This window comes from Lissotriton helveticus, chromosome 9 (assembly GCF_964261635.1).
Source record: "Lissotriton helveticus chromosome 9, aLisHel1.1, whole genome shotgun sequence".
In the NCBI taxonomy this organism is placed as follows: Eukaryota; Metazoa; Chordata; class Amphibia; order Caudata; family Salamandridae; genus Lissotriton; species Lissotriton helveticus.
The window spans coordinates 923,487,169-923,500,351 of NC_136070.1; the positions used below are offsets into that span (position 1 = coordinate 923,487,169).

The 13,183-nt window shown below is 43.7% G+C and overlaps 1 protein-coding gene across 4 annotated transcripts in view; it reads right to left on the bottom strand.

Moving 5' to 3' along the window:
* Positions 1–13,183, bottom strand: part of LOC144782007 (transmembrane protein 87A-like) — a 416,501-nt gene that overhangs the window by 108,457 nt on the left and 294,861 nt on the right. For 2 of the 4 annotated variants that reach the window (XM_078661114.1, XM_078661112.1), the window contains one exon: positions 4,944–5,015. In XM_078661114.1, the coding sequence (XP_078517240.1) occupies positions 4,944–5,015 (72 nt within the window). Of the gene's footprint in view, positions 1–4,939; positions 5,016–13,183 lie in introns of all 4 variants that reach the window. The other 2 variants (XM_078661113.1, XM_078661111.1) reach the window with 1 other exon arrangement.

The following is a 13,183-nucleotide window of genomic DNA, read 5'->3' on the forward strand; positions in this document are numbered from 1 at the left end:
CTGGCTGCTAAAATAACATCACAGACTTCAAGAGGAATGTCAACCATTGCTGCTCAATCTCCACATATGAAGGTGGAAGGTGCGCAGGTTCAGTTGCAAGACCTTACCCTGTTGCTGAGACTTTAGATCCTCCCGAAGAGGCAGCCTGAGCAGAGGATGGTCATGCTTATTAGCTTAGGATGCCATACTCTCTGTGCCCAATCTAGAGCCACAAGAATGTGTGGGCCTAGTCATTTCTGATTTTCTTGAGAACTCTGTGCAGAAAGGCTTACAAGAGGCCAGAGCTCAACTCTAGGCGAAGAGTTTCTGAGTGAGAGCCGTCTTGCAAACACCAGCGTGCCGAACTGCTGACATTGCGCATTCTTGGTGGCAGCAAAAAGATCTAACCAAGGGTCTCCCAACTCTAGAAAGAGAGACCTTGCACCATTTCCAGATGGGAACCCCATCCGTGATCCGCTAGGCACTGACAGTAAAATGATCTGCCCTGGCATTCAGAGAGCTCACAAGGTACAGAACCACCAGGGAACTGCCCTGATATTCCAGCCATGTCCAGATACGCAGGGTCTTTTGACAAACCCCACACGCCCGGTTTGTTGCAGTACAACATGATGGTGGTATTGTCAGTGAACACCTGCACCAGCCTTCCCCTTATCGAAGGATGGAAGGCTTTCAACGTCAATCAGATTGCCTGAAGCTCCAGAAAGATGATGTGGAGCCCTGAGTCCTCTAATCTCCATATCTCCCAGATAGCTGCCCCAGCCCAGAAGTGACATGTCACTACATTTATCTCTAGCTGGGGATGGGGAGGGATCTGCAGCTGACTCAATCGCAATTCGTCAGCCACCACTGGAAGTCTTTTGCAGTTCCCTCCAAGATCTGGACCATGTTGGAGAGATTCCCCTGATGCTGTGCCCACTGGAACTTCAGGTACCACTGTTGAGTCTGCGTATACCAACAAGCATGTGTCACTAGCAGGATGCAGGCGGCCATGAGGCCCAACAGCCTCAGAGTCAGTCTCACCAAACTAGGATATAAGCAGAAACATCGGAATCATAGACTGAATATCCTGGACTTGCCGCTCAGGAGGACAGGCCCGAAATTGCACTGTATCCAAAACAGCTCCGATGCAAGGGAGCGTCTTAGAGAAAGTCAAGTGTTACTTCAGCACATGGATTGTGAACCCCAGTGAGTGCAGTAGGACTACCGTAGTCTGGAGGTAGGAGACGACTGCTTAGGGTAAGCCGCCTTCAACAACAAACACAGTCATCACCTTGGTGAACACTCAAGATCAAAGAGGAGCATGGCAAACTGAAAGTGACCTTGGTCCACCATGAACTGCTGGTAACATCTGTAGGCAGGCAGGATGGGTATGTGAAAGCATGGCTCCTGCAAGTCCAATGCTACCATCCAGTCTGCTGGGTCCAGGGAAGACACAATTTGAGCTAATGTACTCATTTTGGACTTCTTGTTTTTCACAAAGAAGTTGAGAAGGTGCAGGATTAGGATAGGACAAAACCTCCATCCTTCTAGGGCCCCAGAAAGTAGCGGGTATAGCAACCACAACCTACTTCTGATGCTGGTACCCTCACAATGGCTCTAAGAGAGGCAACATTTTCTGATGGAGGAAAGAGAGATGGTCCTCCGTCATATGATCTTAGGTGAGAGGCATGGGTGGAAGGGTGCCCAGAAAGCAGCTGGAGTAGCCCCTTTGGACTATCTGTAAAACCCCCTTGTTAGATGTGACCAACTGGCAAGGGTGTAGGTGATGGCGTATCCTGCTCCCACTGCATGCTTGTGGTTGTATGAGAGCAAACTAAAGGGGCTTGGAAACTGCGGATGCGGGAAAAGGCAGACAACCCAGATCTCTAGCTAGTGGCCCCATGTTATCTGTGGAAGACGCGTCTTTGAGCACGAAAAGCCCTTGGAAGCTGGAAAAGAAGGACGGGGTTGGAAATTCCTTCCATTGCCACAAAAGGGGCAGAAAGTGGACTGGGGTTGGCGAGGGGCCATTGATAGGCCTAAGGCCATGACCATATCTGCACCAGCGCGGAGTTCGCCCTCCCACCAAAAAGGGACACAATATCAAAGGCCATGTCTATGAGTGAGGCTTAGACATCCCCCGAATAGCCAGTGGCTCTCAGCCAGGTGTGGGGCCTAAGGCCACTGACGATGAAATTGCTCTACCCAGCGATCTGTCCTTATTTTTCTTTGTTTGGAACATCCACTCAAAGAGAATACCAAAATGTCACACTATTTTCTTAAATGTTCTTTACAGATTTATTAATCCAATTCTTTAGTGCGTTATCTTCTTTATTGTTGCTTTTATATGTAATAATAATAAATGTCGAAAATTAAGGAATTTACAGAACTATCATATTCGATGCGATTCTTCAAGACCTGTTTTGAAAGTTTTTGATCGCTAATTTTATGAAATAGAGGCTATGAGGTATGTCGTTGAACTATGGGGCTGATTAACATATGGATGAATACATATGGTACTAGATGTTTTAAGGAAAACATAGAAGTGATACTGCTCGCATTTCTGACCTATATAAAGTGTCCAAAGGCTAAAAAGTAGAGTGAAATGTGTACAATGTTCAAATTAAAGTTTTGATAAAATAGTGTCTAAAGTATTTTCGATAGGTTTTATAAACAGAAACCGAATTCTAAAAAAACAAAGTAAAGAATAAAAAGTAAAATAATACCTTGGTTTACGGGCCGCATGTATATTGGTATGGATGAAAGAGATTGAGGACTATTGATTTGAGAATACGGTTGAAAGGAGACTAATCTCAAATAACTGTTGGAGACCATTGAGAAAAATAAAAAATGTGAAATATGTAAATAGCACCACTGAAACGTGTGATTTCTTTTCAATTTGAGATAGGAAATTGAATTAGCGCAAACTCAACCCCACAAACAAGGAACACCTACTTGCTCCTGGAAGAAGAGCTGGTACCCTACTCTTAATATTTAAAGAATACTCTGCATGCAAGGGCTGCTCACTGAGGTCTTTGGTGGTACACTGTCCATCCTGAACTGCTCACAGCTGATATAATCAGCATTTTCAACGCAAAATTGTTTCACAGGTGTGAGCGCATGTAGCGTGGCGTGGTTCTGCTTCTCCAAGTAATGGAGAGGACTTAAGTCCTAACAGGGTGAAACATTTAGAAGTTGCACCCTTGGTCATCTGCCGAGGAGCCATGAATACACTTTTGTTCCCATTACTTGTTCAGCTATTTTACAGTGTCATATAATGCTCATTAGATAGAGTTCAGACAGAATGAGAATGGAAAGGTCTTGACTTTAGGGTATGTATGGAAGAGCAGTAAAAATCATTTAATTTCCTTATTTTTAGACCATAGCAGCTCCTTCGTCAATGAAAGTCCTTGCTATGTACTGGCTGTGGGGTGGCATACTTCAAGTCGGCTTCATACTTTTTAATCCAATTTCTGTTCGGTGTGTGTTCAACGTGTGCTCACAAACATAAAAAAACCTCCTATCTGTAGGTTAACAGCACATCCGTTGGCAATACCTTCCGAGATTCCACGGACTCGATCAGTATTCATTAACTATTTTGGGCTTTCTCATTAGGTCAACTTACACAAAAACAAGGGAAGTAAATGATATAAGTGAACTAGAAAAACAATGAGACATCAGGCTGGAAATGTTAGGTTAACTATATCAAAAACACCTTGCTTATTCCAAGTAAAGAGGAACTGGAGAGTTGTAACTGGATTGTGAATGAAAGCAGAGCTGTGAACCTGTAACTGAATCCAAATAAATATTTTCCATAGGTAAATTTGACTGCAAGTGTTGAAGACTATATTTAATACAAGATGAAGGAACAGTTAGTTATATAATATGTGGGAGACAGAAAACTCTCTATGTTCTATTGTGTTTCATGTTCATATTACAGGCATATTCAACGAGCCTCTAATAAAAAATGATGCACATGGCCACTTGTAATACGTTCTTACAAGTGACTTGTAACGTCACACTGCTCAAGGGCCAGAGCGGACTGCACTCAGCGTGAAAGAAGCTGCAAAATAAACTGTCACTTTACAGAGAATGTGCTCCAACTTTCCTCGTTTCTGAAAGCAGGCTCTCTTAGACACTCTGCACAAGAGAGTTGTACCTGTCGGTCTAAGTAATAAAAACAATTTTACACAGGCAAAGGTTAGAGGAGTTTGTTTGTTACCCGGATACTTTACATTGCAAGGATAATGCGAGTTCCCTCGGAGTTCAATGACCAATAAAGGCACTGTGGGTTGATGCATCGTGTCTCTATATGGTCACCAAACTACTCGGTAACTTGCAATATCCTTATAATGTGCAGAAGGGGCATGTAATACAATATTAAACAACGTCAAAGATAATTCTCTGACACACTTATGAGTATCAGGTCACTAAGTGGACTTGAGGAGGAGAGAGAGTGTGTGTGTGTGTGTGTTTTTAGGTCACTGCTCGCTGTATGAATAGAGATGTGTGCATGCTCTGCTTTGCGGAAAAGTGGTGTGGACTGTAGGGGGCGAGCGAAGTTGATATAACATGGATGCACGTTAAGTAGGGTTAATGTGCACAGGATGTGTGTTTGATGTAGTGATAAACAGGTTATATGATGAGTCTTCTGGATGTAGGTGATTGTGGTGTGTGTGTGGAATGGCTAAGTGTATGGTGTACTGCATGGGTACTGTGGGCATGTGTAGTGAGTAGATGTGGCATTCATATTGGGTTATGCATGTCTGTGGTTTGAAAGACAGATAATACTGCTTTAAGGAAAAATATGAAACATTTTTGAACATGTTTGTGCCTTGAAATCCAGTCCAAAGGCAACAATATTAATCCCCCTCCAGCCCCCCCCCTCCTCCCCCCCCCCCCAGCCCCAACGCTTTCGGTACCACTTCAAATCCCATACTGCTTTCTTTATCCCAAAAGGATATCCACAACACAAGACAGGAATCCACAAAGGCCAGAGCAAACTCGCATGTCATGGTGGCAATGTTATACGACGTCTGGAGAGAATGACAAGTAGAGAAACAATGAAAACCCCACGGCTTAGATTTTAGTACAGCCGATCCCACTCAAGAAAATCACACAAGTAAAAATGTAAACAAGTTAACTTACCCTCTACGGTGTAATGAGAAATCTCCAAAGGGGCGCTGGCAAAATCATCTTCTGAATGATCTAATCTGTCATTTAGTAAAAGGCCATGAAAAGCAAGTCTTGCTAGCCAGTCTGCTTTTACCCCTTTCAGGGTTAATAAAGCAAGGCCAATGGATTTGTCTCCTTTCTTTCTATTTTGTGCAAAGGTAGACAAGATGTCTTGATAAATCAGCTACGTCACTCTCCTCGTTAGTAAGGTGGAATAGGGTGGGTTACTAGTTTGGACTGTAACTTATTTCATTAATAATTAAAAGTGATGTGACGTATCAATTAAAGTGAATGTGATTATATGTAAATAAAAATTAATGTTACATACATTCATGAATTCAATTTTTTTTATAATTGCATAATATAGTTTTTATCTTTAAATATTTTTCAGCAATACATTTTATTTCTTTATATTTTGTAGTATTTAGTTTAAATAATTTAATGTAACATTGTCTACTATGGCATTTGATTTCAAGTCCTTATCTTCATTATTTTCTATGAACAGGTGTTACAGTAGCAGTGGTTGGCCATGTGTGTTACTGGACTTACTAGAGTTTCCTTTTAGTCAATTGTCTCAATCCCCTTTTCAAAGTGGTGGAAACAAGCAAGTCCACACTTTTGAGCAACTTTCTACTCGATTTTGTATATAGCCAAAAGTAGTAAAGTTACACAGAAATGTAAAAGTAAATTACTCACACAAGCATTACTCATAGCTGTAAGTTACCTTTGTGAATAGCTCTGAAAATGTATTCATTTTATAGCATTATGCGTTCCTTATAGAGAAATAAGTACTAATAAATGTAGAGTAGAAGAAACTAACTGTCTATAGACCCAGTGAAATCTTCCCTAACGCAAGTAAAAGGGGTGGTAAAAGGGGTGGACATGTATGAATGGCACTCCTTTTCTTTTTAGACCTCTCATCTTTAAAAACAAAATTCACCTGTCTATCTCCGTGCACATTCAGACTATCTACAATTCTGTATTAACTTGTGACGTTAGTACTACGAGTTAGTATTATAGTAACCCAGTGCTTTACAAAGCATAGCTAAACGTAAAAGAGGCATACATAGCAAAATTCGTCTCAAAAGCAGCTTTGTTCATCATTGATGTGCACATTATTCTCTGCATTAAAATGCATTAAAATGGCCTTCGGCCCAAGACATTGTCATTTTAATGAGTGTAAGTAAGCATTCCAGAAACATCCTAGGAATTGTCCATCTCAGTACAGATTGTCTTATTCCAGTGCCCTGTATTCTGGAACAACTGGCCCTTCACAGACTATTCCAACAGGGTAATCTAGAGCCAGATATTTCAACAATGAGAAAAAAAAGAAAAAAAAACGTAACTTGTGCTATGTAAAGCGCTCTGATACCTGATTAGGTTCGGGTCTACTTCGCGCTATATAAAACTCTACCAAAAAAAAAAAACAATGAAGTATTACTGCCACATAGATGTTAACACTGGTGGCTTAATTGCTCATGTAGCCCTATATCACTGAATGCATTGCTATGTATGGCTAGATGGAGAAATGGTGATCGGCATTCCAACTTAGAGGAGCGAGGGACAGTGAAGTAGAATCGGGTTGCTAACTAAATTCACAGCAATGTCTTCCTGAAAGCTAGCAATTTAGAGGCATTTCCAAACAAGAAGGAGATCTGACAGTTTGTGGAGGGGAGTGAGCTGCAAAAGTTCAGTTCTACTAAAAAACAAAAACTCCATTCATTGAGGGCAGACTTAACAGTGCTCAATTTGCCATGTTCTTTATTAGGAAAAAGCAGCCCACGCTGGTGGGCTTCTATCAGGACACTGATTCAGCAAATTTACTCCTCTATCTCCTCTTATAGAATAGTTGGGAAAACTGCAACATTCCCCTAAACAGCCCAGCGGGGCTTATTTATTTTTCTACCTCCAGTCATTTATTGTGGAGAAAGTTAAAAATCCCTTATGAATCTTACAGAGGGTTGAAAAATTATAAATTTGTTTTGCCTGGAACGGTTACCCTGAGAGCACCACCCAAGGCAAAAGAAAAAACAAAGCACAACAACACTAGGAATACCAATTTACAAGGACTGTCAAACATGTGACAAACAACTGTAGTGTCAAACAGGGTACTTTTGCTAACTGGAATCTTCCAAAGGGCTCTGCATGACCAGGGTAATATTTGTTTCTGAAAATAAGACCAAAGCGGTGATATGTGTATGATCATAAATGAGGTGCAAAGAACAATGCAGGGTCTTTTTCTTGTTGGTAGCCTCCCTAAGTAGTTTTATGCCCCGGCCAGAGCATTTAATTAACTGTGAACCCACTTGTGATATGCATGTATAGAATCCAGCAGCTTGGGAATCACCCAGTGATTCCAGAACAGAGGAGAAATGCGACTGCTTCAAGCAAAACACAACCTGCATCTGTAAGCCTTGGCGGGCACTCAAAAGGGTATGTCACAATCTCTTTAGTCTAGCATGCCTTAGATTTGCAACAAGTAGAAAAAGAAAAATGGCAAGGAGGAAAGAATATATATGTAAATCTACTAACTCATAGAGAACTCCATATTACCCTACAGTCCATCATCCTGTCGTTAATTCATGTACCTTGTTCAAGCGCAAAACATCACATACCACAGACACAAATTTTTAGAATAACTGATTATTATTTTTTGTCGTTTTCCTTTAACACATACAGACGTACATACAAAGTGTACATCACAAATCAAACAAAAGCAACAAAAATTCATAAGTTCCTACTACCCACTCATCTCAGGATGCTATATATTACGCAAACACTTGTACCCATTTATTTATGTTTCTTATCCCTCTTGCGTCGTCATTTGTTAATGTGTATTTTGCTACTTGTTCTCCTCAATAGAACCTATGTGATCTCCATGATTTGAACAATTGTAGTATGCCTGTATTATCTTCACTCATGTAAAGTGCTCGGATACCCCCGGGTCCAGCCAGCGCTATATAAAACTTTTAAAATAAATAAATTAGAAATTCATGTAGTGTTTGCATATTAATTAAAGACAATCCACTATGAGGTCGCCATTTAAGCACGAGGTAACCACCCCTCTCACGACCTTAGTTCAAATGTGCCTTTCATCATAAACTATTTTCAATTCCTGCATAGCTGCCAAGGTTTCAAATTGCTTATGTGTGACATTTTCAAAATTTCAGTGTAATTATGAGTGACATTCAACGACTATGAGTGACACTTTCTTGCGCGCAAAATCAAACCATGATAACAAGGAAACATATACCTTTCAGAAATTATACCCATTTATTGAGAATGTCTCTTCCAAGTGCCATCACCTCCTCAGTAAAGAACCCCATCTCATGAAATCAAGAAAGTTTTACAACTCATACAACTGCTGCCTAACGCCGGTTTCATCAAATAAGGCTGTCACCCTGTCAATGGGACAAACTTCTGATTAAAAGCCATACTAGTGGTAGGAACGAGACTACAATTAAGACCAAGGTGTCTGTGGTATGGCTGGCACCTTAAGTTCCCCAATAGGCGTCCATGGAAGTTTCATAGCGTTCAGAAAGATCTCGAGCTCCCATTACATTTAATTTGATTGTGTCAGTTACAATTAAACACTTTGACAACATATGAAGTGGCTGGTGGTTATACTCACTGATCTGTTCTTCTGAATCTTTCAGCCTGAGCCCCAGGCAACGTTACTGGTGCGTCTGCGACTCGCTGTGCAAGGCCGCTCAACTGTCCCCCGGGTCAATTAATCAGCTGTAAGGGATCCAGGCTGTGTCTTGCCATCGACCAGCTGAGCGGTCTTCCAAGTCCTGGCGGCCGCTGCAACCCGGTCAGTGACTGTCATCTGTCACAACCCATCACTAGCTGCTGCAGTCTTCCTCGGCTGCCGGGTTCCGAAATATTTAATTTGATGGCAGGGGAGCAGCGCTAGCATTGTATACATTTAGCCCTGCAGCGTGGGCGGGCGGTCGGCCGGTGCAAGCAGCAGTGCTCTACGAACCAGCCCAGCACCTTAATTAACTATTTGCCACAGATGACCTTACAAAATTGAAACTCCAGACCCTGTGGCCTTCTCTGGCAGCAGTAGGACGTCTCATCCCCCTTACGGTGCCATAAAGGTGTATCACATCATGATGGACGTCACATTTCCCTTACGGCACCATAAACTTGTGTCACATAATGGACGTCACATCCCCATTACGGTGCCATAAACACGTGTCACATTCTGATTTGGTGGGCTGGCCCAAGTGGTCTCTGGAGTAGTTGGGGTCTTGCGGTGGCAGGGCCATGACGTCAGCCTGCCTGAACTCAGAGCCGCGCAGCATCGTGGATTGGAATGTGTAAGATACATTGTAGCAGCACACTGACTCTGTGAGCCTGCTCAGCTGCTGGGAGTGCTCCAAGCCTGCAAGAGCTGCACAGGCCACATGCGTGCGCTCACTGCTGCCATACACACTCACTTTGCAGTGTCTCTGTGACAGGGCTAAGACTATGCATTATGCATGACAATGCATTTCAGTGCGGTGATGCGGAGCACCACACTGAAATGCGTTAGTCTAACGCCTGATGTGTGAGACTTGGCAGGACTGTTCCTGTTACACTCCTCTTGTCAAAAGACTGTCGACGTGGTTGCGTTTCGGCCGTCATTTACATCTTGTCTTCCTTACGAGGGTAAGGGAACAGGCAAGACGCCGGACAAAAGTGGCTAATGGTCAGCCTCCGGGGAACTAAATCAATGCCTGTAGCGATATTTCACTCCACTCGTTGTATTGACTTATATTGATGTTTCTGGTATGCTAACTCCACTGTAGTAATTCATTTAAAAGCATCTCAGGCATTCCTCACTCTATTTGTCTCTTCCCAGGGCTAAATGCCAACCTTCACACAGTCTGCCGCAACTACAGATTTGCAGCAAGACATCCCCGATGACTTCCGGCCTTGGCAAGTGTGCATTAATTCCTTGCTTGTGCTCACATTATCTGTGGCAGAGAGTGGGTGAGATAAAAAATATGGTTTACATTGTTATTGGCTCGCCATCTTTTTTTATATGCCCCTTGTAGCCCTCTGATTCCAGGGAGGAGGGGCAGGGAGTCAGCTGAGCCCCTCCATTTTGTGACGATGTGCATAAACTTAATTTTGTGATTCTCACAGAAGAACTGCACGAAATGTCAGAAAATGTCATATCTCTATTGGCTAGGGTTGTGTTCAATCACGGACAGTGTCTGATCAAATCCAAAAGGGAAAAATACACTCTAGCAGCCTTACATCTCTGAAGTGGTACAACTGAATGTAGAGTAGCACATCTGGAATCATGCACTAAGACCTGGGCACTAGAGTGGGACTTGCAATACTGACAGTGCATGCTACACTACTTACAGGGCACCATTTAATCAAGGTCACTGTTGGGGCTATATAGCAAGACAAATGTATTTCTGGAGTAAACAGACTGCTGGTGACATTGAGAACCGATAGGACACTATGGGTTCAGAAAGCAATATAAGGCACAGCGAACAATACAAGAGCGAGGGATTTTAAGGGGAACTTTAACACTGGCAGAGCCCTCCTGCAGGGAAGATGAATGCATTCACCTTTACCAATATGTCTGCAGTTTGATGCATCTTTTATGTGTAGGAAAGTGCCCCTTTTTGACATGGTCACCCCCACTATTATTTGCCTGGTATCTGAAGCAATTCTGACAGAAGTGCACTGGGTTCCTGCTAACCAGGTCCCCAGTGCCAGATATCTTTCCCTAAAACTGTACAAATGTTGCCCCAAATGGCAATACCTTAAGAACCCCCTTTAAATCCCTAGTAAATAGGACCCCTGGTACCTAGGGCAGGGAGGCTGAAGAGGGTACCTCAGGGCTGCAGCATGTTTTGTGCCACCCTAAGAGACCCCTCCGAACGCTAATGCAATCGTGCAAAAAAAGTAAACACACAACATGGCACACCTCCTGTGTGCCATGGCTGAAGACACTGCATGCAGTATGTGTAAATCACCCTTACAGCCCTAAGGCAGGGTACACTATACTACATGTGCAGACCTATCTGCATGAGCAGATATGCCCCTGTGACATCTAAGTCAATTCTTGAATATTACAAGTGAACAGTGAGCCTTTTTAAATACATGTGCTGGTCACTGGTGATTACGAGTTCCACAGCTACATGATGGCTTCATTGAAGCTAGAGATGTTTGATAACAAACACCTCGTAGTAATAAGCCCACACTGATTTCAGTGGTGGATTTATTTAAACATGCACCCAGAGGGCGCTTAAGAGGTGCCCCCTGAAAACCTACCGACTACTAGTGTACTGGATGACTGGTGTATATCAGCCTGCCACCGCAGACAGGTGTCTGATCCCTTACAGGTGAAAGCCCAAGCTCTCTGAGGGAAGAAACAATGCCTGCTCCAGTTGGAGGTGTTGTTACCTCCTCCAAGCAGGATGGTTTAGTAATCAGCATATCATGGCAGGAGGCTTCAAAAGCCTCTGCCGCCTGTGATATGTGACCCAAGGCTTCCCAAGACGGGGAAAATGCTACCCCATGTTCTGAGCCCATTTGACACCAGGACAGGTGAGAAAATGAGCTAGCCAGAGAGACGTGGTCCCAGTCAGGCTAGTTCCACCCCTAAGGTGGGCTTCCTGATGAGAACACAAAACAAAGAACTCCACCATCTTGGTTTTAGCAGAATTAGGCTTACTGGGTCAGGGATAGGCTCAGTCCAGACAGGAAGTGGTCATATAGAGGGTGTAATCACCCAAAAGGTAAATAGCACATTAGCTACTACCTGTCACTCCACTTAAAGCTCCTAATTCGTGCATTTAGGGGCACCTCTGATGCCAGGAATTCAGATTCAACTGATACAGAAGAAGAGGACTAAGAAGACCCGCGAGACAACAAGAACTGAAGACTGTTGTGGACTTTTGTCGCCAAGCCCTGCCTGCACGAGTCTCGACAATTGCGACCGAGTGACTTGTCATGCAGCTGAGCAACTACCAAGAACCCCGGTAGACTGCCAGACCTTTGCGAATTTCCAGAAATCTCCCTTGGTGTAGAGAAGTTACTCCTGTGTAGTCCGCAGGAACTGTTAGAAGCAGAGTCTGGTTTACCGTGTTGCCGCTCCCCAGCCAGCCCGACACAGCAGACCCCCAGGAAGAGGTACCTGTGCTCTTGAAGGCCAGATCTGTCTCCCCACCAATTGAGAGGACACCAGGACTAAATGAACTGCACAGGACCAATACCCAGGGTACTGGACCCCTTGCAGCTGCCAAGGCCTGTTTAAGTCCAGTCGAGACTCTAACAGCACCAAGAGTGAGCAGCTGTCGAGGCATGTCAGCACCGCAGAGACCCACTTCCAGAGTGGCCCAGCTGTCCTGATTTTGCACCCTCAACTGGTGAGACTGACAACCGCCAGGCCCTAGAACGCACAGAGCCCAGTCGACCTTTCCATTCTGCATCCAAGCAACCTAGCCCGTGTACCGATGAACCAGCTGTGCCCCCTTGTTCCCAGCACCCTTATGACCTGAACCCACCGCTGAAAGCTTCCGGCTTTGTCCCCAAGTCCCACTCTACAGCATGTTTCTAGGTGGCCCCTTTCTTTTCACAGGTGTAGCACACAAATCTACCAACCCTACCAGCACCTCTGCACCCGGATGCCCCAGGGCAGGTAACAAATAACTGCTGGCGGTACACTGGACCTTGGCCGCCTACGACCCCAAGTCCTGAAGGAGATCCCCCAGAAACCGACTGTAAATAACTGTATGCAACGGAATCGACATATTTTGCTAAATTGGTCTCGGATTTATTCTTGAGAGTGTGTCTCATTTATTGTCTCTATGAGTACAACAAATGCTTATTACTACCCTCTGATAAGCCTAAAATGCTTGCCCACACTACCACAAAGGAGAGCATTTAGTGTTATCATTTTTGCCTCTGTAAACTAATAAGAGTTGCCTGGACTCTTTACACAGTGTACCTCGTGTTGGTCCACCATATAAAGAGCCAGCTACCTACATCATGTTTTTCCAACATTTGTTTTTAAACT